Source organism: Mya arenaria, chromosome 11, assembly GCF_026914265.1.
Source record: "Mya arenaria isolate MELC-2E11 chromosome 11, ASM2691426v1".
NCBI lineage: Eukaryota > Metazoa > Mollusca > Bivalvia > Myida > Myidae > Mya > Mya arenaria.
This window is the reverse complement of record NC_069132.1, coordinates 14,091,758-14,119,478: the sequence shown is the minus strand read 5'-3', so window position 1 is coordinate 14,119,478 and position 27,721 is coordinate 14,091,758. Positions and strand designations below refer to the sequence as shown.

The 27,721-nt window shown below is 39.5% G+C and overlaps 2 protein-coding genes across 4 annotated transcripts; one reads left to right on the top strand and one right to left on the bottom strand.

Annotated features, from left to right (window-relative positions):
- Positions 1 to 465: 465 nt before the first annotated feature.
- On the top strand, positions 466 to 3,795 carry LOC128209414 (mannan endo-1,4-beta-mannosidase-like). The gene is made up of 7 exons (XM_052913436.1): positions 466 to 660; positions 890 to 1,081; positions 1,496 to 1,682; positions 2,126 to 2,365; positions 2,597 to 2,750; positions 2,951 to 3,022; positions 3,480 to 3,795. The coding sequence occupies exons 1-7, from the start codon at positions 612 to 614 to the stop codon at positions 3,717 to 3,719; spliced, it is 1,134 nt and encodes a 377-aa protein (XP_052769396.1). The 5' UTR covers positions 466 to 611; the 3' UTR covers positions 3,720 to 3,795.
- A 7,769-nt stretch (positions 3,796 to 11,564) lies between these two features.
- LOC128209093 (leucine-rich repeat-containing protein 74B-like) lies at positions 11,565 to 26,058 on the bottom strand. Of its 3 annotated transcripts, none has more exons than XM_052912942.1 (13): positions 25,724 to 26,058; positions 20,480 to 20,946; positions 18,724 to 18,836; positions 18,327 to 18,398; positions 17,844 to 17,951; positions 16,347 to 16,490; positions 14,524 to 14,691; positions 14,084 to 14,278; positions 13,749 to 13,844; positions 13,332 to 13,455; positions 12,929 to 13,062; positions 12,588 to 12,667; positions 11,565 to 12,243 (listed from the first exon to the last, which is right to left on the bottom strand). In XM_052912942.1, exons 2-13 carry the CDS (start codon positions 20,853 to 20,855, stop codon positions 12,111 to 12,113), a joined length of 1,743 nt encoding a protein of 580 aa, XP_052768902.1. In that variant the 5' UTR covers positions 20,856 to 20,946; positions 25,724 to 26,058; the 3' UTR covers positions 11,565 to 12,110. The 3 variants fall into 3 exon arrangements, with proteins under 3 accessions (XP_052768902.1, XP_052768904.1, XP_052768903.1); XM_052912944.1 differs by lacking the exon at positions 25,724 to 26,058 and adding an exon at positions 22,837 to 22,883; XM_052912943.1 differs by lacking the exon at positions 25,724 to 26,058 and adding an exon at positions 21,516 to 21,669.
- Between the last annotated feature and the right edge of the window lie 1,663 nt (positions 26,059 to 27,721).

Here is a 27,721-nt window from a genome sequence, read left to right as displayed (position 1 = left end):
CATCCACTCACTGCTGTCAAAGTGAGGCGATAATAACGTTATCAATGCCTCAGTTAGCAGTAATGTGGGGAAGAGATACATCCACTCACTGCTATCAAAGTGAGGCGGTAATAACGTTATCAATGCCTCAGTTAGCAGTAATGTGGGATCGAAGGACTGTAAATTCACTGATTTTAAAAGCAATGTAAAAATCAACATCTCGACATTTTACTATGATCCGTTAATTTACTATTAACCGGACAGTAGTGGGCACAATTTTAACCACGACATTCACATTAAACCGCGATATTCATATGTACCAAAACCCATGTTTAATCTTTAATCATTATAGTTCGTATTATCGCCCAGTCTGGGCCGGAAATAATTGAATTTACTTTTCTTGTATTGAGTTTGTTCATTTAATATTAGATATATATACACTTCGTTGATTAAGTAAGTATTCAGTGCGAACACATATAGTATTTGTCCGTTAACTTGTAAAACCAGCGATAGCTAGCGACAACGGAGAACTTATCAGCAGACCTTGACAGTGGATTCTTACATAAAAGATTCGTCTTCAGAACGGTGTGTGTCAGTCTTAGAGGTCAGGGTTTGATTTCCCACGAGTCGCCATGTTGTCAAGACTGTTCCCTGTTGGTCTGCTGCTGCTCTGTTTTACAGGTAAGCAAGTAGAATTGTTATTTTGTTTCCACAGCAACAGTTATCAATCAAAAACACCAACGTAAAGTGGTCACAAGGGAGAAGACAACAAATGTCACGGAAACTTAATCTAAAGCCAATTCATCACTTTAACAGAAAATGGTGCTCTTTACTCCCAGAATTACGTGACTAACCGTTACTGTAAACAATATGTATGATCCAACACCATTAAGTGAGTATTTGTCGGCAGTGGGCGATGGCGGGCGCTTGTCTGTGAGCGGCAGTCATTTCGTGAAGGACGGACAACGCGTCTTCCTGTCTGGAACAAACCTCGCTTGGGTGCACTACGGCAGCGACTTCGGGAACCACCATTACACCGGGGTCCGCGGGCAGATGGAGCACTTCCTGGCCCAGATCCAGGCTGCCGGGGGAAATTCCATCCGTTAGTTCTTTTTTCAGTCCAATTCTGAAACATATGAGGCATCTTGATTAAATACTGGCAACCATTAAAACAAATGTGCAACCTGCTGTGAATTCATGCAGCAGCATTGGTACCAGCAACGTCGTACGTATGTATTCCCTTCTTACAACATAATCGATAGACATTATATTATCAATAAAGTTTGTATTTTTCTAAAAGGTTTTTTTTTCTAATCAGTGTACGTCGATCATTTCACTTAACTGCACCTTTGGGGAAAAGAGAAATGCCAGCAGAGTTATCATAATTTGTGGTGAGAATCACCATTTGACTCGGAAGAACGAAACAAAATCAAACTAATCAAATGAGATGTATGCGTTTAGTATCATATGACTGTTGGTGACTGGGAAAACGTTAATGAACCTCGCCACACTACAGGTATTTGGCTGCACATTGAGGGGGACACGACCCCACATTTCACGAGCGACGGGCACGTGGACAAACCGGATGCCGGTGGCACCCTGATCAGCGACCTCCATAGCTTCCTGCAAGCAGCACAGCGACATAACGTGCTCGTTTTTATCACACTCTGGAATGGTGCGAAAAATCAAAGTCCGCACTACAGGTAGACATCGGCAGGGCGAACAGTGGTGTCTCTGTTAGGGCAAAGAACAACATAATACCCCTATGTCGTACATGACACTAAGGCTAATGTTGTTTTTCATTTGTTGTTATTCGTATTTTTATGAACAGGCACACATTAAAATTTATTATTTTTGTTTCGCTACGGTTGTTTATCGCCTATTTTGTCCAAGTTCATGTTTATTTATTTTTTATTTAATTTAAGAATTAGACAAAACTAGGATCGGCGGTTCCGAGATAATAATACCCTCGTCTGAAATGTATACATTTTTAAAAGAATAAAGTACACTCGTTAAATTCGATTTCATTACATCAACATTTGTTTGAACTAAAAATAACATATATAATATTTACTGACATATTAATTGCCAATTTCTGTGCACATTATATAACATCTACCTTTTCCAAATTCCGCCATTTTCAAAGGCTAAATGGGTTGATCGTGGACACCAACAAGCTACAGAGCTACATCGACCACGCGCTGGTTCCCATGGTGAACGCACTGAAAGGGGAGCCGGCGTTGGGCGGCTGGGACATTATGAATGAGCCCGAGGGTGAGCTCCGACCCGGTGTGCAAAGCAACAACCCCTGTCAGGACACCAGCCATTTGGCGGGCTCCGGGGCCGGCTGGGAGGGTCACCTGTATACCGCGCAGCAGCTACAGAGGTGAGCCATAGTTATCTCGCCACGGTAACTCTTTATGTTTGCATTAAACATACGATAATTGTATGTTTGTCACCAGCCAAGTTTTCTATCAGCTAACTGATAAAAAAATAAGTGGAGTAAGGCACCAGCTCATGCGCTGCTCCAGGCGATGGCGCAAACTGGTACCATAGTGTTAAGTAATTGCATTTGCATTCGTCAACTCTGTTTATCAAACTTGCACCATGTTTGCAGGTTCATCAACTGGCAAGCGCACGCGATCCGGATACACGACCCGGGCGCCATGGTTACGGTAGGCACATGGAACCCCAAGTCGAACACTGACCGCTTCGGCTTTAAGAATCTGTACAAGGACTCCTGTTTGGTGGAAGCCGGGGGCAGAAACAAGGTAGAAGATCTATTGCCGTCGAGTTATAATAAAAAACAACATTGAATGCTTGAGTGGCAGAACATCATTGTCATATTTTCATCTAAAAAGTCAATAAATAGTCTACTTCGTTCGAATGGTCTTTTATTGCACTAAGATTTCAATATTTTTTAATTCTGACTGCACCACGTACGACTATATGATGACCGTACGTGTTTCAGGGTACGCTAACCTTCTATCAAGTGCACACCTATGCTTCGAATGGACAGTGGGACGGCTACTCGCCATTCCAGGTACATGATAAGTTGACCGGTAAGTTTTCTCATTCATAAATGTCAAGTTGTAAATACGCTCTCCCTTGTGTCGACTGAAATCACACTCTATTGCGATAGCAAATACCTTAATGCTAGCTTATGATGCTTCCCTAAAAAGAGAATAGAATGCAGAATGCCAGACAGTAACACTTTGCTATAAAGGTACATCTCTATATCTATAGAGTGCATTCAAGTTGGATATCAATCCATTTTCTTGAGCAATTCTGTGTTTACAACGTATTATAATAACTCTAAATATTCCATACGTCGCTATCATGAGAAGCGCAAGTGCATGATGACATTGCATGTGTCACAGGTCCCACGTGCTCTAACTCGAGAGCTATAGCTCTCTGCCAGACTGCACTTCCTGGCAGAAATCCCCTCATTGCCCTCCGACACCGGCTTATAACAACACAATACGATCTGTGTGCTTCAGAAGCACTACAATGACTACGGGCTTGACAAGCCCCTGGTGATCGGGGAGTATCGGGAAAGCGACGCTGCGGGTGAGCGGATAACCGACCTCTACAACCATGCCTACTACTACGGATATTCCGGTGGCTGGGGCTGGCAAGCGGTTGATGGCAACGCATGGGGCAGCATCCAAACCGGCATGGCATGGCTCAAAGGGCGCAACGACCAGGCCAAGGGCGGACAGGTTAATTTCAACGTGTAGCTATGATGCCGTTGAAATATGGCCATCTCTATAAACTATTTCATCGCTTTATATAAACTATAAAGTAAACAATAAACCCTTTTTGTTGTTTTGGATAATTTCGCTAACGTAGACACTTGGGGCTCAACGTGAGCTACTGTGATCTTCCGTTATCTATCGTCCACCGTCACCGTATACTAGTATCCACCGTCCATCCTCCGTCGCCGTCTATCGTTGACAATAGTAAGAATGAAAATTGCTTTTGTCTTTAAAGAACACATTTTTAGATCAGTTTCATCCAAATTGAGGTGGTTTTCATTCATAGAAATGCAGAAAATAGCATTCCTTACATATATTTGGTTTCCATGGCAGCAACTAAAACATTAATTACTCTTGTCTACTTGTGCATTGCCACGGCACAAAGTTGCATGTTTTAGATACATGTGTATATACGGGAAAGATTTCAGTGAATCATTCCTCTTCTAAAAATGTCAATCAAAGCGCTTAAAGCGTTGAATAGCTTTCGGCCTGCAACGTTTTGTGAGTATAGTCATGTATAATTGTAAGACATAATTATTTAAAGATAGTATATGCTCGCTCATAATTTCCTTCGCGAACACTTTTAGAGTTGATAAGATCATGCAGTATAAGTCACTTGAAATGTCGACTACGCCAAATAGTTACTTATAAGGTATGGAGTAACTTCAATTCCATATTAAACCCTTATCTGGAGCTTTGGTTTCACGAACAATGCACTGCCACGGATAAGGCATGAATTAAATTTTAGTAGAATCTACTCTACACTTAAAACTTGACTTAGGCCTATTTAATTTACTACCAGGGTATGTTAGCTAAACCAAATGCATCCCAACAAAATGCATTGGTCAGGACATTTTAATTAGATTTATGTTTAAGCCTTCTTTCTACAACGCCAAATACCTCTGGCTTGAATCACCCACATACTATTTATATCCTGTCTGTTTGATGTACATACATGTATCTTAATTATGCGCTCAACGTATATCACTCGTGGACATAAATGAACAGATTTATATGAACAGATTTATTTCAGTTTTTAAAAAATAAATAAAAATATGCATGTATGCATCAAGCTACATGCTCGAAATATTGGACTGAAATTACTGAGACAAACTGAGAAATATTCCCATACTTTCCGTTCGCCATTACATGACTATGATACAAATTATAGCAGGTCAATAGCCTGTCAACGTTTTACCCCATTTAATTTGAGTAGTAAAAGTGTATAATATTCATTTATTAATGGTTAAAAGGTTGTTAGTATGTACTTACACAAGAGAATGGTTTTATACGACATACATTTTACACAAGTATAAACTAACAATCTTAATAAAAAATGTCAAGAAGTTTAAAACATAGAAAATATACTCATGAAATAACTACCCCCCCCCCCCCCCCGAAAAAAATGATTGTAGGATAAAATGAAGCATTCATTTAAAACATTATGAACATATATTTAACGCCTAATTAGCATTTAATTGCATCATAATATGATCAATATTTTTACGGGTTTTGACGACTTCGCAGAGTTTATTTACGGGGAATACACCTGTCCGAATACGATGACCCACATTATATTCTAAACTACACTGTACATGTAGATATTATCGGTCCTCGGCCGAAGCAAAATCGAAACACAGGTATATAGGATTCTGCTTTTTATATTGCGTTCTGTAACTCGCCGATATTAAAATAATTGCTTATTGTACAATTCAATTGCAATATATTACGTAAAAACGCAGCTTATTCGAACTATGTTAACCGCATAACATAGATTGAGAACTCATTACAGCGTTATTTATAGCAAGCTAATTAATATGCAGAACGCAGTCCGTAGCTATTGCCTACGAGGTATGTTTGATGTGAATGTAAATGTAAATAAGGTCGGTGACCACCGCAGTTCTAACCGCGCTGAGGTTGATACACCCGTGCGCGTATTAATTCGCCAAAAGTTAAAAATGTTATGTCGATCTGCCGATGCGATTTTCGAGATACGGTTATAAAAGACTGCAGGCCTAGCGGCCTACAGCCTAAAAACTGTCCCGTAATAAAAAGGAATGAGTGAAAAAAAACTACCAGAGAGGTAAACTGTGCATTATTATTCATCGTTTTGGCTCAGTTTAGCTTGTTTTGCATCCGTGTAATAGGGAAGTCCAAACAAGTCTGAAACTACCAAAATTCAAACGAGTATATGTCTGCTGCTGTATGGGTTTTTATTCAAATAAATTTAATGAAAAAATGATTTTACTTGAACCATTATTTTTAAATGTATTCATACAATCCGTATGAGGACCTTCATAATAAATCTAGGCGCACGCGTTGGGCTGTTACTAAACGGGAGTAAGCCATAACGCGCTTATAATCTGAAATACGTCACCATACCGTCACCAGTCCGTCATGTTACCGTCACCAGTTCGTCATGTTACCGTCACCAGTCCGTCATGTTACCGTCACCAGTCCGTCATGTTACCGGCACCAGTCCGTTATGTTACCGTCACCAGTCCGTCATGTTACCGTCACCAGTCCGTCATATGACCGGACTAAGCCAATTTTTAACCAAACTGACCAAAGTACTTGCACAGATCATGTAATTTACTATGACCTAACCTTCACCAGTCCGTCATGTTACCGTCACCAGTCCGTCATGTTACCGTCGCCAGTCCGTCATGTTACCGTCACCAGTCCGTCATGTTACCGTCACCAGTCCGTCATGTCACCGTCACCAGTCCGTCATGTTACTGGACTAAGCCAATTTTTAACCAAACTGACCAAAGTACTTGCACAGATCATGTAATTTACTATGACCTAACCTTCACCAGTCCGTATGTTACCGTCACCAGTCCGTCATGTTGCCGTTATCAGTACGTCATGTTACCTTCACCAGTCCGTCATGTTACCGTCACCAGTCCGTCATGTTACAGTCACCAGTGTCCGTCATGTTACCGTCACCAGTCCGTCATGTTACTGGACTAAGCCAATTTTTAACCAAACTGACCAAAGTACTTGCACAGATCATGTAATTTACTATGACCTAACCTTCACCAGTCCGTATGTTACCGTCACCAGTCCGTCATGTTGCCGTTATCAGTACGTCATGTTACCTTCACCAGTCCGTCATGTTACCGTCACCAGTCCGTCATGTTACAGTCACCAGTGTCCGTCATGTTACCGTCACCAGTCCGTCATGTTACCGGACTAAGCCAATTTTTAACCAAACTAACCAAAGTACTTGCACAGATCATGTAATTTACTATGACCTAACCTTCACCAGTCCGTCATGTTACCGTCACCAGTCCGTCATGTTGCCGTTATCAGTACGTCATGTTACCTTCACCAGTCCGTCATGTTACCGTCACCAGTCCGTCATGTTACAGTCACCAGTGTCCGTCATGTTACCGTCACCAGTCCGTCATGTTACCGTCACCAGTCCGTCATGTTACCGTCACCAGTCCGTCATGTTACCGGCACCAGTCCGTTATGTTACCGTCACCAGTACGCCATGTTACCGTCACTAGTCCGTCATGTTACAGTCACCAGTCCGTCATGTTACGGTCACCAGATTGTCATGTTACCGTCACCAGTCCGTCATGTTACCGTCACCAGTCCGTTATGTTACCGTCACCAGTCCGTCATGTTACCGTCACCAGTCCGTCATGTTACCGTCACCAGTCCGTCATGTTACCGTCACCAGTCCGTTACCAGTACGTCACCTTACCGTCACCAGTACGTCACCTTACCGTCACTAGTCCGTCATGTTACCGTCACGAGCCCGTCATGTTACCGTCACCAGTCCGTCATGTTGCCGTCACCAGTCCGTCATGTTACTGTCACCAGTTCGTCATGTTACCGTCACCAGTCTGTCATGTTACCGTCACCAGTCCGTCACGTTACCATCGCTTTACCGTCACGTGACCGTCACCTTACCGTCACCCTTCCGTCACCAGCTAACTAATCATTCGACATGAGGCATCCTAAAATGAATGTCGTTCTAGAACAACATTGGACAAGCAAAAAAGGAAGCAGGAGCTAATCTTGCCGCTTGTAAAGTGCATGGTCGCGCAAAGAAAAAAGCCCCCGAATTTCACGAGCGACGTCCACACGGACACGCTTGACACCGGTAGGCAACGCATCTTCAGCAGAGTTTGTCTGCCTGGACAGAATCAAGGAAACTGAGATAGGCAACACCCCTTCACCACAACATGTCTGCCACGTCTTGGCCAGGGACAGTTACATCGAAACTGAGAAAGACAAACACAATTTCAGCAAAACTTGTCTGCCTTTTTCTGACCGGGGACAGATTCAAGGAAACAAAGGTAGGCAACAAACCTGCAGCAAAACATGTCTGCCTCGTCTTTGGCAGGGATTGATTCAATGCAACTAAGATAGGCAACACCTGAAGCAAAACTTGTCTTCCCAAGCTTTACCAGGGACAGATACAATTCAACTGAGATAGGCAAAACATGTCTGCCCAGTTTTTGCCAGGTACAGATACAATGCAAATGAGATAGGCAACACACCTTCAGCAAAACATGTCTGCCAGTCTTTGTCAGGGACAGATACAATTCAACTGAGATAGGCAACATGCCTTCAGCAAAACATGTCTGCCCAGTCTTTGCCAGGTACAGATACAATGCAAATGAGATAGGCAACACACCTTCAGCAAAACAGGTCTGCCCCATCTTTGTCAGGGATAGATGCTATGCAAATGAGATAGGCAACATGCCTTCAGCAAAACATGTCTGCCCAGTCTTTGCCAGGTACAGATACAATGCAAATGAGATAGGCAACACACCTTCAGCAAAACATGTCTGCCCCATCTTTGTCAGGGATAGATGCTATGCAAATGAGATAGGCAACACACCTTCAGCAAAACATGTCTGCCAAGTCTTTGTCAGGGATAGATACAATGCAACTGAGGTAGGCAACACACCTTCAGCAAAACGTGTCTGCCCCGTCTGTGCCAGGGGTAGACACAATGCAACTGAGATAGGCAACACACCTTCAGCAAAACATGTCTGCCAAGTCTTTGCCATGAACAGATACAATGCAGCTATGATAGATAACACACCTTCAGCAAAACTAATATGCCCAGTCTTTGGCAGGGACAGATACAATGAAATTGAGATAGGCAACACACCGCCACTAGAACTTGTTCATGGAGAACACTCGTTATACTGCATCAAGAAGTGGTCAGTGATTAATTGCCTTGTCATCAAGGCCTTTAGCAATGCAGTACTGTTTCAAAATTGTGCAGTGTGATTTGTTTTGTTGTCCTCTAAGCCTCTACAAATAATAAACTGCATAAAGTACAGTCAAGTTGCGTTGCCATAATTATAGGCTTATACCAATACTTTTACTAAATGCTGTAAGCCTTTTAGCAATGCAATACTGCATCAAGAATAGTCCAGTGAATAGTTGCGTTGTCTTCTAGGGCACTTGCAATGCAATACTGCACCAAGTAGACTTATTAAGGTCAGTGATTAGTTACGTTGTTCGTTATGGCTCTAGCAATGCAATACTGCACCAAGTAGACTTATTAAGGCAGTGATTAGTTACGTTGTTCGTTATGGCTCTTGCAATGCAATACTGCACCAAGTGGACTTATTAAGGCGGTGATTAGTTGCGTTGTCCCCTAGGCATATATCAATGCAATACTGCATCAAGTGGACTTATTAAGGGCAGTGATAGTTGCCTTGTCATCTAGGCCTCTATCAGTTCAATACTGCATCAAGTGGGCTTATTTAGGTCAGTGATTAGTTGCGTTGTCCTCTAGGCCTCTAGCAATGTAATACTGCATCAAGTGGACTTATTTATGTCAGTGATTAGTTGCGTTGTCCTCTAGGGATCTAGCAATGCAATACTGCATCAAGTGGGCTTATTAAGGCCAGTGATTAGTTGTGTTGTACTTTATGCCACTAGCAATGCAATACTGCATCAAGTGGACTTGTTTAGGCCAGTGATTAGTTGCGTTGTCCTCTATGCCACTACGAATGCAATACTGCATCAAGTGGACTTGTTAAGGCCTGTGATTAGTTGCGTTGTCCTCTTTGCCACTAGCAATGCAATACTGTATCCAGTGGACTTATTAAGGCCAGTGATTAGTTGCGTTGTCCTCTTTGCCACTAGCAATGCAATACTGTATCCAGTGGACTTATTAAGGCCAGTGATTAGTTTCGCTGTCCTCTATGCCACTAGCAATGCAATACTGTATCCAGTGGACTTATTAACGCCAGCGATTAGTTGCGTTGTCCTCTATGCCACTAGCAATGCAATACTGTATCCAGTGGACTTATTAAGGCCAGTGATTAGTTGCGTTGTCCTCTATGCCACTAGCAATGCAATACTGTATCCAGTGGACTTATTAAGGCCAGTGATTAGTTGCGTTGTCCTCTATGCCACTAGCAATGCAATACTGTATCCAGTGGACTTATTTAGGCCAGTGATTAGTTGCGTTGTCCTCTATGCCACTAGCAATGCAATACTGTATCCAGTGGACTTATTAAGGCCAGTGATTAGTTGCGTTGTCCTCTATGCCACTAGCAATGCAATACTGTATCCAGTGGACTTATTAACGCCAGTGATTAGTTGCGTTGTCCTCTATGCCACTAGCAATGCAATACTGTATCCAGTGGACTTATTAAGGCCAGTGATTAGTTGCGTTGTCCTCTATGCCACTAGCAATGCAATACTGTATCCAGTGGACTTATTAACGCCAGTGATTAGTTGCGTTGTCCTCTGGGCCTCTAGCAATGTAATACTGCATCAAGTCGTTTTATAAAGGTCAGTGATTAGTTGCGTCTCAAGTCGTTTTATAAAGGCCAGTGATTAGTTGCGTTGTACTTTATGCCACTAGCAATGTAATATTGCATCAAGTGGACTTATTAAGGTCAGTGATAAGTTGCGTTGTCCTCTGGGCCTCTAGCAATGCAATATTGCATCAAGTGGACTTATTTAGGTCAGTGATAAGTTGCGTTGTCATCTGGGCCTCTAGCAATGCAATATTGCATCAAGTGGACTTATTAAGGTCAGTGATAAGTTGCGTTGTCCTCTAGGCCTCTAGCAATGCAATATTGCATCAAGTGGACTTATTTAGGTCAGTGATTAGTTGTGTTTGCGTGTCCAGTGATCAACTGCGCGTTCCTCTACCAATGCTGTACTTGATCAAGTTGTGTCCAGAGACTAGTTAGATTGTCCTCTTCACCTTTGTAGATGTTGTTTTTTCAGTTTACCAAAAGTCATGCCCCAGGGGTCAGGGTTTTGGCGTAGTGGTGGGTACGTACCATGCTTATAAATCGACCAAGTCTGATTCTTAACGTTATAACCGGTCTGAGACGCCATAAGCTTCTCGGATATTTGGTCATATTGTACAAGACAATGCCTTTGACAGGAAATTCTTGCTTCAAAGATCTGATTACATTACCTCAATATTTGCGTATAATTCGTAAAGAAATATTAAAACTTAAATACAATGTACAACATAGAACTGTTTTATACACTACTCAAACACCACAACAGACAATGAGTTCAATGGCATTACTTCCCTTTAATAACTCTATAGCAGTATTCTTTATTATATACTGATGTCGTATACTTTCATAACGCTTGTTAATCGGACTTCACACATTCAACATGTAACCAAAACCTTGTGTCTTTGTACATCTCACACCCATTCCAAGGAATACAACAATAACTTATGTTTTCATTTGTTTCAACAGTAACATTTACCATATATATAGTATCCGTAATAAGTTTATAACAAAACTTTTTCACACATCACCCAATGATGACATGTCAACTTCAAATGGTTAACAAATAAGACAGTTCGCATCACATTTTTTATTCTAAAATTTAAAGGCAACGATATTTGAAAAACAAAACAACAATAGTTATTGCAAAAAGTATAGAAGATAATAAATGCACTATCATAAAATGCAATGGCAATACCAAAGGTTCCTGTATCACCAACACCGAGTTTTATCAATGTTTCAAGGCATGCTTCATCATTCCCGCACTTATGTGAAAGATAATGTTTATGCAAAGTGCAGTGACACTAGTATTTCGAGCAATGTTAGATTTAAGATGGCTTAGTTCCACCACTCAACTTAATTTCAAATGTGCGACGAAGAAAGTGGTATATTGCAACTAACGAAATCCACCAGTTTAGCACTGCATATGCTAAAATATGTTTGTCGCGAGGCGTCTTCTAAAGAGCCCGGACAGGGATATGTTGGTTTAGAAACCCTTCATAAAGAATGTTCCATAGCTTCTGAGGAGGTACCCTTCGGGTGCAATATGAGATTATAACGTGAGGAAAATATGAATCTGATGTCGCATGGCGGTCAGTATTCATGTGTGGGGACGATGTAGAGGTCATCACCTGGCGGAACGTGCTGACTTCCGGCTACCTGCTGCGCTACCGGACGCCTCTGAGCGACCCGAGGATAGCGTTTCCTCTCGGCTGCCCTCGCTCCCTCCACCCTCTCTTTCCGGGATATCAAACAACAATCTGGAAAGGAAACAATGCGTGTTCCTATCATGGCGATGATAACATATTACCCCAGAGGAATCGTCGGAAGGATTCTGATTTAATTAATTAGAAAGATTCTGACTAAAATGGCCACCAACGTTCCTTTAGTTATAAAATGGTTTTATTAAGTGTGTTTCTCAGCGGTAGGCGCATGTGCGGCTGGTTAGCATAGGGACATTCGCTACAACACAAATATAATTTCATAATTTTCGAAACCTCTTCTACTGACGGAATACTTGATGCATAATTATTTGATTGAAACAATAGAAACTGGATGAAGTATGAGTATCTCTTAGTGTGACCTGTGCGGTGGTCGGACGTACCTGCACTGCACGCGGCCGTCCGTTGAGAGGCGTAGCGCCACCAGGTTCACCTGATCGACCGTCAGTCCAAGGCCCGCGCCCTGAAGCCATCATTAAGATCAGGTTAAAAGCACACGCACACATCAGGTAAGTCTTTGGATGCGAGCAGTACCAAAATTAATATACTTATCATGAGTGCTGATGTTTAAACCATACAAATGACCATTTAAAAAATATATAGTAGTATAACACAAACATCACGTGCCGTTTGTCAACTGCAAGCAGTCACATGCTGGTTAGGTTCTTGCATCGTATGACAAAAAACTACAACATTCCGCAAAGGTTGAGAACCTGTCCCTTACATTGATGGCCGTTTTGAACTCTCGGATGTCGACAGTGTACTCCTCGTCCATGAACGGCACCATCAGCTCCCCAAGATCCAGCGACGCCGTTTCTGCGGCCGCCTTGAACACCCCAACCGGGTCAGACCGGAACGCTGGCAACATACAATGATGGATACAATGAAAAGCAATGGGACAGGATATGACACATTTCTTTTTAGTATGTTACAATGAAAAAATAAAGAGGATTGTCGAGTATCGTTAAAATAAATAGTTCATTGAATATCCACATATTTTCTTATTTCGATAATAAAAATAAGATGTGTTAGCTGCCACAAAGAGGGCATTATATAGAAAACTATTTCTGTCTTCTTATTCACAGCTCACAGAAACTTTCTTTAAGAAAGGGAGGTAAGTTACACACCATTATGTCTGGCGCTGTTGGTGCGACCCACTTCAGGAATGACGCCCTCGCTAACGATCCGGATACCGCGCTCCTCCGTTAGCCGGGCCGCCAGCCGCGCGAAACCCGCCTTTACCATGATGTTCTGTGATAAATATTGATTGATGTATTCAAATTCGTAAGACTATATGAAGCAATATGTAAGATATTCTTTGTTTCATTTCAACTGTTAAACGACAAAGAAGCACTAACAACTAGAAATGACTTAATTTACCCCTTACACAAGCTTTTACATTTGGAGAAACCACTTGTGCCGCATCAGAAATGACATTTAAAGCAAATAGATGCAAAGTCCGAGGTCTGCTCAGATTTTTCTGTGTAACCAAGGCTTATAGAAAGACTTTAATAACACAAATGATCCTGTCTAGCTGTACTCACACTGAAGTCGAGGAGCTGAAGTTCGCTGGAGTCGTTCATGTCCACCGCCTCCAGGATCACCATGGCGCCTTTGGAGTCGAACGGGTTGGACCCAAGCTGAAAAAATAGTCAACAATGATCGAGAGTATTAACTAAAAGATTTTGAAGTATTGATATACTCAGATTATCTTACATAGGCATTAATTTGCGTTACACATATTCCGAATATTGAAAAACTAAATTTTGTTCTCTTAAAGGGCGTTCCCCATCTTACCTCTCCTACGTTAGAAACCCTATATAATACCTTTAAGTATCTGTTTACGTTGCGAACTTACTGAACCTAATGTTCCCCTCACCTTGAGGACCTTAATGGTGTCGTTCTCTTTGACGCCCCTGGCCACGGAGATGGCGCCTTCAACGTTTATTCGGTTGAGGCTGGCGTCCAGCTCCAGCAGCGTCCGGTTCTCTCGGAGCGCGCGTGCCAGAGCTTCGGCTCCATCCTGCCCTAGGCCCGCCATCGCCATATTAAAACTTTTTAATCCGATATTCTCCTGGAAGATTGGGATTTTATTGGCACTTATAATTGTACATTTGTACATTAAGGAAAACGGACTCATGTGATAGTTTTTTTACACAGTTTTAATATATAAGTGTGTATGAATACATTTGATTAAATACGCACAAAAATGACGTGATTTATAAATGTACAATTCAGTTTCATAGACCATGATGTGCAAAGGATTCCGCATTTTGCAACTATTAATACGAATGAGCCAAGTGGGCCCTCGGTGAGTACCTGCACAGCCTCAGCGAGGAAGTTTGCCCCCTTACACTTGAAGTTGTTCCAGCTGAGGTCGAGCACCTCGAGTGTCGTGTTGTCCGAGATGGCGGCTTTCAGCTGCCGCGCACCCTCGTCCTCGAACTGGTTGTTGCCGAGCAACAGAACTTTCAGCAGCTTGTTGTTCTAAAATGTAAACAGTTCAAAAAGTTTATTTACAAATACATCAAGGCAAAATGTACACCCATACATTGTAATGATGACATTTATATTAAGGTGCAATATGATCTTCATAAAAGCAAATCACAGCAACCATATGTTCACAGCAATATATCTTAAAGCTTAATTATTTAATGGCGTCTGTATTACCTGCAATGCATGATTAAAGTATCTTCCATGGCCGAGAGTGTAAGATAGGTTTTTCTCCCACCTCAGATAAGTAAATCCAATAATATAACTATGCTAGAAATTCTTTTCTCCCACCTCAGATAAGTAAATACAAAAATTTAATCATGCTAGAAATTCTTAGCTGAAATTAGTATGGAACTCCTTTTTAATGGTCACCACATTGTAACTACCTCCCTTATTGAAGACTGCCGTCTGTAGCATCATGGAAACCTTGTCTTGTGACAATACTTAGAACGCTATTTATCGCACCAAATGTCATCATAAAACAGTCTTCACGCACCTTTCAAGAAATAATGCTTACCCTCCTTAGAAATATTTGATAACCGATTTGACTAATGAACATAATCTGAATCACTGCGCGCAAATCCATGACAACCACGAATTATCACATATCCATATACATTTATTTTCACTGCGCACAAGAACTCCAGCAAAAAAATACATTTTAACTTAATTTTGTTTAACTGAGGTGGAAGAAAAAGCATCTACCATAGCCGCTCGTTTAAGATAGGTTCATCCCAACCCTCGCGCAGGGTGCTTTGCGGAAACTCGGTAAACCTCGTTTCCGCAAAACACCCTACGCTCGGGTTGGGATGAACCTATCTTACACGAGCGGCCATGGAAGATACTTTTACTCATAACTTCTAGATTAATCTAAATTAAATTTGCCAAAGAAATCATCGTTTCCCCGACATGTGATTCATTTTTTTTTACAAATTTAAACACTGACTCCAAAATGGAACTTGGAACACTTAAAAACATAGCTGACAAGATAAATGTATGGACGATATCACATACACAAACTGTTCTACCTCAATTAGAACTGATTGCAAATCATTGATTTTAACAATAACGTTACGTTTGTTTTCATTTTCGTTTTTATAAAAGTAAGTATCATAAACAAATGAATTACTGCAACAGATTTAACTCAATTTCCTGAAAACACTAACAAGTGCTGTAAGAATAGTCTTGAACTCAAGCGACGATCTTGCTTGTACCATTTACCGGCTTCTTCGTCTTACCTATGTGCAGATACTTAAAGCATTTCTTTATTTCACTATATTAACATCTGATAAATATTACAATTTAAAACCTGCAAATAGAATGTAAGTTCTAGCTCTAGTGCATTCATTAAAACATCCGTAGCTCGTTCTTTCACTGAACATAAGTAAATAAACATCTCTGATTTAGCAATGCGATACAGTTGGTGACATTAAAACGCAAAAAAAGATGTGTGCATTTTGCACTTGAATAAGAATATTCGTTCACGATGAAAAATAAATAAAAGTATGGTTATGAACAGTCGTATAATGTATAAGATATGGACAAATGAAACCGCCACTGTGTATATGCATGCTAGCCTTTGAATGCCATGAGATGAGTAAACATCCGTTATAACCAAATATGACAGACAAAAAGGTTGAAATAATTACATAAAGGACTTCGCAGATCATGGGCACAGCGCCGTCCCCGATCTCGTTGGCGGTGAGGTCGACCTTGTACAAGTTCCGGTTGTTAATGAGCATCTCACATATCGCACGGCCGCCCTCCGTCCCCAGCTTGTTTTCCGCCAGCACCTGGAAAAGAGCAGCAGAGGGTGATGAGTTGAGACGGATGAACGAACATTTGAAATGACCATGTGTGTACCTAAAGGTTTTCAGACATATATGCCGTCCGTGGAATGATGTCCGCGGTTCCTTCACACTCCATGGCAGTGCTTGAACAAAAACTAATATCGCAAACAGGGATTGAGGGAAACGAGACACATTGGTAAGTATTAATCTGAAATACCAACCATTAAATTCTATTGTACCAGCATGCTAATAGTGCATTGGACTAGACTACATTAAAACATCTCATTTGGAAATCTTAGATGCCTTCTCCACTTCAGGCATTCAACACATTTGTCTTCATCCGTCGTTGTCAGAGGTGGTACTGTAAGAGCCAAAGGTCGGGCTGTTATCAGAGAAAACGATACGGCTTAGCCTGTTGAGACATCAATGCTCTTTCTGTCATTTTTTCGCAAATCATCCGGCTCGTGTGGACACTCAAATACAAGTTGATTGAATTTATTTTAGCATCGATAACGTATTAATGACTTGCCAAATTACAACGGCATTTTTAACAGGCCACAAACTAAACAGTCAATCAATACTGCGTCTCATGTTACCAGTTGGGCGCAATCAAAGCCCAGCATTTGATCCTGGGAGTTTAAATTTATGTCAATGTAAACAATTTAGCACGAGCAGCGCCCTGCACTTGTCATCTTAATGCATTTATATCCTAGTTTTACAATCGTCGAGCGTATTTGAACGTCTTTGCGTTGGCGCTGATTTGAAATATTGATGCTTCGAGTAGAATAAAACAGCTGTTTATTTTCACCACGGGATTCCCTGTAAGTGCATTAAAGCGTTAGAAAGTGATTACAAACTTGATTGAATAACCCGAAACATTGTAAATATTGAATCATATAAGGAAACGTTTGGAGTTAATCTGTTGAAATTGGACACGATGCATTCATCAGTCGCAATCACATCACTGCAAAGATTAATGCGGAAATAATTCCTTCCCTAATAATATATGTCATTGCCAATCCTTAAAATCCATCCGAGCATGCATACTAGAAGGTATCTTGGGCGTACCAACGTATAATGCGTACCGCTCTTTTACGCGCAACGCAAGGATTTCCACTTGAAGGAGGAACGTCATTTATGCCAAAGGACGTGTTTACAAACAATGTCAACGGTTGACAGCAGAAACAACGCGGTGGCAGTCTGTTAAGAATATACGAGTTCCACTACAAGGAAACTTAAAACTGCTTTGAGCTTTATAAGCAGTTAATGATTGATATTTTAGGACAAATAAACATTGGGTGTCAATATAGAAGCAACAAATCAAATGTATATAGAACAGTATGGTAAGCTACTCACAAGTTCTGTGATGAAGAAGTTTTCCCTGAGCACCTTGGTGAGACATACAGCCCCGGGCTCGTCAATGGCGTTACCCGCGAGATTCAGCACCTCAATGTTTGTATTCGTCTGCAATACATACACAACCAGTACATTAAGGGAAATTAAGGTGGCATATGACCAGTAATTGGCATCAATAAAAAAATCAATTCAACGTTTTATTGCATTAAACATATCAGACATGTTTATAGCAAATACAAAATACATACATGTGCAAGGCATGGATTTAGACACGAATTGTTTTAACAGAAGAGCAGAACATTTGTGTTAAAAAACGAACTACCGTATTTGAAACTGTGAACGAAATGAAGGGTTGGCACACTGTTTTGCACACTCGTGCAAATTCAAGTTGTCTAGGTAACGTTCAATATACAAATGCAAATTAAGCAGAGCTTGTGAAATGTCAAGTTTCTATACACGACAATCCCGTGTGCATGCGGTTACCTGGAGGGGGACGGAAAGGGCCTTCATCCGCAGCGGGCCAAGACCGTGGAACTTCATCTTTAACTCGCGATCCTAAAACATAACAACGGGAATACCTTAAGTTACGGCACGTGAACCCCATTGTCTTTCTTTTCAGTAAAAAAGGAATCCATTGCATCGCTTGCAGCCAGAGACTTAGTAGTTGCTTAAATCATACTTTATATATATATATATATATATATATATATATATATATATATATATATATATATATATATATATATATATATATATATATACTTTGTTGCATACAGCCGTTAAAACAGTGACAAATGAATACGTACACTAATTTGAGATTAGATGTCAAATTTATTCGAGGGGAAATGTAAATTTATTCTCAGTATTCCTGTTTGTATACCTGTATGTGTTTGATGAAGTATGTTGTCGGGGAGATGCCCATGTCCTCACAAGTCTTTATATATTTGGCCTTCCCCGTCAGGTCGAGGTCGAACCGCTCTGGGTACAGCCACCCTGTGATACATAATGTCATATTCATATATCGTGGGACACATAGCCACATTTACATATTGCTGTACACGTGCTCATGTTTACATATTGCATGGGACACATAGCCACATTTACATATTGCTGTACACGTGCTCATGTTTACATATTGCAGAGCACAAAGTCAAATAATCAGAGTGTGGGGCACATAGCCACATTTACATATTGCTGTACACGTGCTCATGTTTACATATTGCATGGGACACATAGCCACATTTACATATTGCTGTACACGTGCTCATGTTTACATATTGCAGAGCACAAAGTCAAATAATCAGAGGGTGGGGCACATAGCCACATTTACATATTGCTGTACACCTGCTCATGTTTACATATTGCAGAGCACAAAGTCAAATAATCATAGTGTGGGGCACATAGCCACATTTACATATTGCTGTACACCTGCTCATGTTTACATATTGCAGAGCACAAAGTCAAATAATCATAGTGTGGGACACATAGCCACATTTACATATTGCTGTACACCTGCTCATGTGTACATATTGCATGGGACACATAGCCACATTTACATATTGCTGTACACGTGCTCATGTTTACATATTGCAGAGCACAAAGTCAAATAATCATAGTGTGGGGCACATAGCCACATTTACATATTGCTGTACACCTGCTCATGTTTACATATTGCAGAGCACAAAGTCAAATAATCATAGTGTGGGGCACATAGCCACATTTACATATTGCTGTACACCTGCTCATGTTTACATATTGCAGAGCACAAAGTCAAATAATCATAGTGTGGGGCACATAGCCACATTTACATATTGCTGTAAACGTGCTCATGTTTACCTATTGCAGAGCACAAAGTCAAATAATCATAGTGTGGGGCACATAGCCACATTTACATATTGCTGTTCACCTGCTCATGTTTACATATTGCAGAGCACAAAGTCAAATAATCATAGTGTGGGGCACATATTCATGTTTGCATATCATATTTGTATTTTATGGTTCTAGTCATACTTACATATTGTGGTGCACATATGTTTTCATATTTACATATCGTGATACACATGTTTAGTATCATCTACACTGTGGTTCACATATAATAGGACGTATCTACATATTGTGGTTCACATAATTATACCTACATATTGTCTTGCACATAGTCATTCATATTAACATATTGTGGTGCAACTTTGTTTGTCATATTTACATCTCGTGGGGTAAAATGTAGTCATATGTTTCAAATCGTAGTTCAAATAACCATAGTTACATATTGCAGTTGAAAGAGTCATGTTTATTTATCGTTGTGCATGTATATAGTCACGCGGTCAAAGCGATAGAGTGAGTACTGCAAATATGAATGAAACTGGATCCGTCATATTTCAGCTATGACCATGACCGACTCCAGTTGAGTCAGCTATGTGTCACTAGACAAATAATCATATGTGTAACCCCATCACTTTGATCTGTAAGTTTACTATTAGTTACCTGTTTGTCAACATCATTCTGCAAGCGGGCATAAGGGTTTTGTGAGATGTTGACGCCGGCGATACGAAAGCCTTTTTAGAACAAAATCATAAAGCTTGCTTTTGACATTTTAAGTCAGTAAAACATAACTAAACTGTTATTGCCAATATACTTACTTTCCTCGTCAAACTCGAGATCTGTTTCATAATCCTCCTCCTTCGACTCACAGTCGGAACTTTCACTGTTACTGTCACTGTATACTTCATCATAATGTTCACTGTCACTGTTCAATCCGTTCTCATCGCGTGATTCACCACAATCGACGTCATCGACGTCAGTTTGATTGTCAGCCCCTTTTTGGGTGGACGTTTCCGCTTCCGCTGTTTTCGTTTCGGTAAGAAACACCTCGTCTTCCTCGATGTGACGGAAGGCCGGATGTTGGAGAACTAGCTCGTCCCGTTCGTCGTCCTCCACGACGGGCGTCAGTGCGCTCAGGCGCCTTGCTGCCGCTTCCGGGCCGTGGCCGCTGACCGCCACCATGACGTCAGCCATCGCCAGCGGCAGTGGTCCTTTGGTGACGTTATCCAACTACAGGCCAAGATTCTGGTGTGAAAGCTGCACAATTATACGGCGATTGTATATGCTGAAATAATTTGGAAGCACATCAAAGTACCAACCGGCAATCTCTATCTGTATGTTCATGTTATGTTCTGTTCTGTTCTTATTAATAAGTTAGTTTGCCGATCGTTTAAATCAGAAATACGTCGTCTATACGAAGTTTTATCTAATGTGGAGATTTTCTAAGTAAGCCAATGTCATAAGTTTTGTTTATACATTTATTGTGTTGTAAAGTGGATAAGACTAAAGGGTTGTTTGATCATTAAATATTGACAGAGACAGACCACACGTTCACCAGTGTTAACATTTCAGATTTGAAACTAGTGAATCAAGCTTCAGCTACGTTTGTAATGTTTATTAGACAATTAACATTTCTTTATTAAGTCCTGCCACATTTAAATCTCTTTCAAAGTACAAAATCAAAATTGTGTTAAAATCGTGTTCTATATAAACTGACCGAGGTTCTGTAAGATTGGCCAAGTATAAATACAGATTAAACTTTGGCACTAATATGTTCGATTATTAAAGTTGGTTTGCAACACCAAATATGTTCTAATTGTTTAATTCGCATTATGAAGTAAAATAATAACTTACTTAATTGAAAGTCCTTATCACACGTGGTATACAGCCACAATGTATGCCCTGTGTCAGTCACTACAGTGACTACCAGTTTATTACAACCTTATGATTTATGGGTAAATTACAGAAAGGATTCCATCGTTTCTGTGATTTCATTATCAGAAACTGATCGAAGGAATTAGTGAAATGTTTAGACTTTACATTACAAACAGTTATGCCGGTGATAAGAGAAGGCAATTAACGCACAAAGCCGATGACTACATGGGACCCTCGACAATGTCGACTGGTTTGTTCAAACCAATATAAGTGGTCTAAATAACACTTTGTCCGATGGGAAGGCAGTGTTTTTCTTTCAAATCTGCCGAACATTTTATCAGCAATTTAGCCGTCATTGATTTTTATCAGGTGAATCGGTAGAAATTAACGAAGTCTGTGTCAGTATACAAAATATTATCTCGACCACAAAGCTGGTTAAATGGTTATTTGTATGCATTAACCAAAATCAACATTTATGCAACATGCATACTAATAATCTATAACCTTTATATTGATCCGTATTTTCTTGATTGGTACTAAAAGTATTTTAATAAAACTAGAGACAGACACTTACTATTGCATAACACCTTGGTAACAAGTTCCAGCCTAAATTGATGGGCGGTATAAAACGTGCCTTGAGTGCAGTATTTAATTCTATGTCTATATTTTTCACTCTGTGAAAAAATGTATACGACTAGATATACAATAGAAAATCGAGGACTTTCCATTCAAACATTTCTATTGGCAATGATGTGAACCTAAAGACATGCCCCATTTAGCAAGAAATGATGTTCATATTAATCATTAGCCATTTAGGGGAACTCTGTTATTGGTTTTGATGAAGAAAAAACGACAAAAAGCTCACACTTTATGCGTTGATATTTAAAACATGCCTGAATACGAGAGAATCAATAATGGCCGTCGGAAATCCAGGTATTGTTACGTGTCCATTTATACATTCGAATAAATCATTGAAACCCTTTTTTCAGAAAAATCTTTTAGAAGATTTCAATCAGGCACGTAATATCGTTTGCATATTTCTAACATGATGAATTTGACACCTCTCCGTTTTGCTGCAACATTTACATTGATTTTCACTCGATTCGGTGATCAGTATAATGATCTATCTGGCAATTTAAATAGAACCCCTGTATTCACAAGAGTAATTAATAAATACAATTTGTGAGTCCATATTTCAATTTGAAAAAAGCAGTTGCATATAAACATAAGAAAAAACTCATAATCGGTGTTCTATATAGTTCGGTTACAAAACAAATGAACAGAGGGTGCTTGTACATACATGGACACGTTTATTCCTCCCTATTTTGCATAAACAAACAACGAAGTGAACATTCAAGATTGATTTTCAAGACTGGTAATTACTTAATTGACAGTGAACAAATAACGGCATGTGTGAATCAGTACTGGGAATACATATGGCGAAAATTGAAATACAATTGTTTTGTTCTGTATTGGCCCAAGTCATTTTGCTTGTATCTTGTATTGAATACTATTGACATTATAATTACCATCCATGCTATTGAATTGAACTCCAATATGTAACTTCTTTTTATCACAGTGGTATAGTACAACTTCCTTTACAATGATGGCTTATAATGAACTTTGGCTGAGTTGCTGCATATATTTGTTTTGGAACTATTTGGTGGTAACATTCGAATACAGACTATGATGCCCATTTTCCCTTTGGTTGAGATCATGTGAACATGTTTTCTCATGGTGCACACAATGAAATACATTTACTACTGAATATGATTATACGTCAATCTATTCATGAAAATACGCGTATAGAGACTGGTGAAAGAATAAGCACATTTTCTCAAACAATGATATCAATTTAGAAACACTCTCAAAACATCCAATTTCCTAGGGTTTTGTTGCAAAAGATACCCTTTTTTATCAACTATTCAAACAAAAAACCAAATTTGAATCTGTCTTGTCAAGATAAACTATCAATCTTGAGATTTGTGAACGTTATTGAATCCTTACACACATGGTCAAATGAGCGTGATTTTTCAAGGGTTTTAAATGTTGATTATTCATAAATGTTGGGATAAGTTACAAGGTTGAGAACTCATATATTAGTTTAAACCTCCAGAAAATTATGTTCCACTGAACGCGCCAGTGTAATTGCCCCGAGATTTCTAAATGAATATGTTTTGATGCATGTCTGGTATGTTTGTTATGTATGTGATCTGTATGTGTTGTTTTATATGTAATATGTCTGTGTTGTTTTGTATGTCAGCTGTCTGTGTTACTTTTGATGTGATATGTTTGTTATGTTTTGTATGTGGTCTGAATGTGTTGTTTTGTATGTGGTATGTATGTGTTGTTTTGTATTTGATCTGCCTGTGTTGTTGTTTAGTATGTGTTATGTCTGTGTTGTTTTGTATGTGATCTTCCTGTGTTGTTATTTAGTATGTGGTATGTATGTGTTGTTTTGTATGTGATCTGCCTGTGTTGTTGTTTAGTATGTGTTATGTCTGTGTTGTTTTGTATGTGATCTTCCTGTGTTGTTGTGTATGTGGTCTGCATGTGTTGTTTTGTATGTGATCTGTCTGTGTTTCTGTGTATGTGGTCTGCATGTGTTGTTTTGTATGTGATCTGTCTGTGGTGTTGTGTATGTGTTGTTTTGTATGTGATCTGTCTGTGTTTCTGTGTATGTGGTCTGCATGTGTTGTTTTGTATGTGATCTGTCTGTGGTGTTGTGTATGTGTTGTTATGTATGTGGTCTGCCTGTGTTGTTTTGTATGTGGTCTGCCTGTGTTTTCTGCCTGTGTTGTTTTGTATGTGGTATGTATGTGTTGTTTTGTATGTGGTCTACCTGTGTTGTTTTGTATGTGACCTGTTTGTGTTGTTTTGTATGTGGTCTGCCTGTGTTGTCTGTTTGTGCTGTTTTGTATGTGGTCTGCCTGTGTTGTCTGTCTGTGTTGTTGTGTATGTGATCAGCCTGTGTTGTCTGCCTGTGTTGTTTTGTATGTGGTCTGCCTGTGTTGTCTGTCTGTGTTGTTTTGTATGTGATCTGTCTGTGTTGTTTTGTATGTGGTCTGCCTGTGTTGTCTGCCTGTGTTGTTTTGTATGTGGTCTGCCTGTGTTGTCTGTCTGCGTTGTTTTGTATGTGGTCTGCCTGTGTTGTATGTCTGTCTTGTTGCGTATGAGGTCTGCCTGTGTTGTTTTGTATGTGGTCTGTATGTGTTGTTTTGTATGTGGTCTGTATGTGTTGTTTTGTATGTGGTCTGTATGTGTTGTTTTGTATGTGGTCTGTATGTGTTGTTTCTGTATGTGGTCTGCATGTGTTGTTTTGTCTGTGGTCTGCATGTGTTGTTTTGTATGTGATATGTCTGTGTTGTTTTGTATGTGGTCTGCCTGTGTTGTTGTGTATGGGGTCTGCCTGTGTTGTTTTGTATGTGATCTGTCTGTGTTGTTTTGTATGTGATCTGTCTGTGTTGTTGTGTATGTGATCTGTCTGTGTTGTTTTGTATGTGATCTGTCTGTGTTGTTGTGTATGTGATCTGTATGTGTTGCTGTGTATGTGATCTGTCTGTGGTGTTGTGTATGTGATCTGGTTGTGTTTTACTGCATGTGGTATGTATGTGTTGGTATCGATGTTGTCTGTATGTGTTGTTTATTCACTGAGTGTATCTCGTTTAGTGTCTGTTGAACTTTGATCTTGTGCCTTCGAACAGGGTAAACAAACAAATGACTTCTGTGGTTGACCCTGTAGTTTTCATTGGATTATTGGTAAAATATTTGTCAGAGGCGTTTGTAATAATGAACTGTTTATATATAGCTGTTTAAATTTCGATTTGTTCCTCGGCGCGTGATTTCCGTGCGAATACTGACTGCTAGTTTGCTATACATTAATTTATCGAATCCTTAAATGAAGCCAGTTTTATGAACAGGACTGAATAGATAATTTATTTAGACTTGTACATCTTTTTCGTAACCACATGATTTTTTTTATATATGCACACAAACATCGTGAATATGGCACAGGTATATAACATCACTAAAAATATATTCACATGCTCCTCCATCTCGCTTTGGTGCATGCAATGATGTTAATTATTATCATCATCATCATCATCATCATCATCATCATCATCATCATCATCATTTTTATAATAATAATTATTATTATTATTATTATTATCATACGTTTCACTCACCTGTTAACTCGTATGCTATCCACAAGTTTTGTATGTTTTTCGTCGAGGCTTGTAAAGTCCTTAAGATATCTCCGAGACGTTAAAATCCCATTCAAGTTCATTTAACACAGTGCGTCACAAAATTTAATGGAAACAGCCTATAACTTTCCAGCATTGAATACCCAGTTTTATATCTAGATAATAATAAACCAGTTTGGTAAATAAATATTGTCTGATTCCGCGCTTGTAATAGTTGCATTTAAAATGGTTCTCGGTGGTTTACAATTAAATAATGTGTACACTGAAACTGATTGAGTATCTAATTTCAGATTTCAGATCAATTGGTATTAATCCGATCCCAGTGCCGACTATAGCTAATACGGCTAAAGATATTAATCTTAGCTCCAGTTCAGTACGAGATCAATTCAAAACGGGATGACTATACTTTTTGTGACAAAGATCGCTAGATCACAATATCCCAAAGCAGCTAACAAGTGTTTGTAATTTTTCTGCCAATACCAGGAGTAATGATAGAACAATAGCCTACAGCAATACATCAGTCAACACCGTCAAGAAATATAGCGTTAATTGATATCGTGTTTCGGTTGCAATGGTGGCCGCTCACAAATACCCGCGACTGATGATATGGACGGCCACTTTCACCTAACAGTGTTGAGTTTAGATAAAAACTAGCAAATACGAATTACGTCAGTATGTTTTTTAACGAAACAAAACATTTTATCTACAGATACTTGATACCATTTTAGAGCACACGATAACAAGCGATTTACTCTGGTGGTCCCAGACGCTTGCCTTACTTAATAATCAAATATGAAGCATTTTTGACGAACTTGAAATACATTCATACTTAATTAATATGTTAAGAAATAGAAAAATAAACAAAATTCAAATAATAAATGAAAAAAAGAAAAGAAAAGAATAAGGAAAATCTAATTGAAGCAAGATTCCAACTCATTACAACTCGGTTTCAGGTACTGCTGGCGGAAATTATGAAGCGTCCACTGGGCCTAGTTCTTTTAATATTCACGATTATAGACAAACTAGCCAGCAGGGTCCCTTTAATTACAGCAAATGCGTTGCTTGTGTATCAAAATCTTATTAAAAAGATCACCATATTATGAAGTTTTTGTACTAAGGCCAAACATTTGAACAGGCTTAGGAATACTATTCAATGGCCATTCGGAGATTATAGCGGGCTAGATTAACACAGCAGAACTGGAACCAAGGACTATAAACATACATACATAAATAAATAGAATAAGTACAATGCATACTGCGTCATAACTGCCGTAAATTATTAAATGAACTTTCTCGTCCCCATTACGTTTTGACAACTTTTTATTTTTTGTCTTGGGGCAATTTTTTGCGTAAATATCTGCAAATCAGTGATAAAAGACTGATGACAAAATATCAGATCGCAGATTTTTATATATCTCCGCTCGAAATTGATGTTTTATGCATTTTTCTTAAACCGTTACTACCGGTTTTAGCCATAAAACATTAAATTTGAAATCTGCGGTCTGATCTTTTGTCAACAGTCTTTCATCACTGGTTTGCAGATATTTACGGAAAAATATGCTAATTCCAAGACAAAAGATAAGGTTTGAAAACCGGTAAATCTGTGAGAGTGCAGCTTTAAGGGAGAGACATCTTATTGAATTTAATCTCCTTCGTCCTTTAAAGAACCCACTGCAGGAGTTATGTCACCAAAAAAAAAAAATTAAAAAGGATATGTAAAGTTTCCTCGGAATCCAATTGTTTTGAGACTTCGAAATTCAACTATTGGTCATGTTCAAAACTAGGAATTATGGCTAATTTCCCGGCCAACATTCCATCAAGTCACCTTGAGATCCGGGGCATTGTAAGGTCATGGGAATTTTAAATCAAGTAAAATCTTTAATCTTGTTCCAACCGATTAAGAACATTAACAATATGCCTGACTTGGAAGGAACCAATGGTGCTAATTCCTTCTCTTGAAATTGGAAAGCAAGTAACTGC

Coding starts and splice junctions, on each gene's coding strand:
- LOC128209414 (XM_052913436.1), top strand. CDS start 612: ATGTTGTCAAGACTGTTCCCTGTTGGTCTGCTGCTGCTCTGTTTTACA. Junction 661..889: donor GCTGCTGCTCTGTTTTACAG/GTAAGCAAGTAG, acceptor ATTTGTCGGCAG/TGGGCGATGGCGGGCGCTTG. Junction 3,023..3,479: donor ACGGCTACTCGCCATTCCAG/GTACATGATAAG, acceptor TGTGTGCTTCAG/AAGCACTACAATGACTACGG.
- LOC128209093 (XM_052912942.1), bottom strand. CDS start 20,855: ATGGCTGACGTCATGGTGGCGGTCAGCGGCCACGGCCCGGAAGCGGCA. Junction 14,279..14,523: donor TCCTCGCTGAGGCTGTGCAG/GTACTCACCGAG, acceptor CCAATCTTCCAG/GAGAATATCGGATTAAAAAG. Junction 13,456..13,748: donor TTCAGCTCCTCGACTTCAGT/GTGAGTACAGCT, acceptor TATTTATCACAG/AACATCATGGTAAAGGCGGG.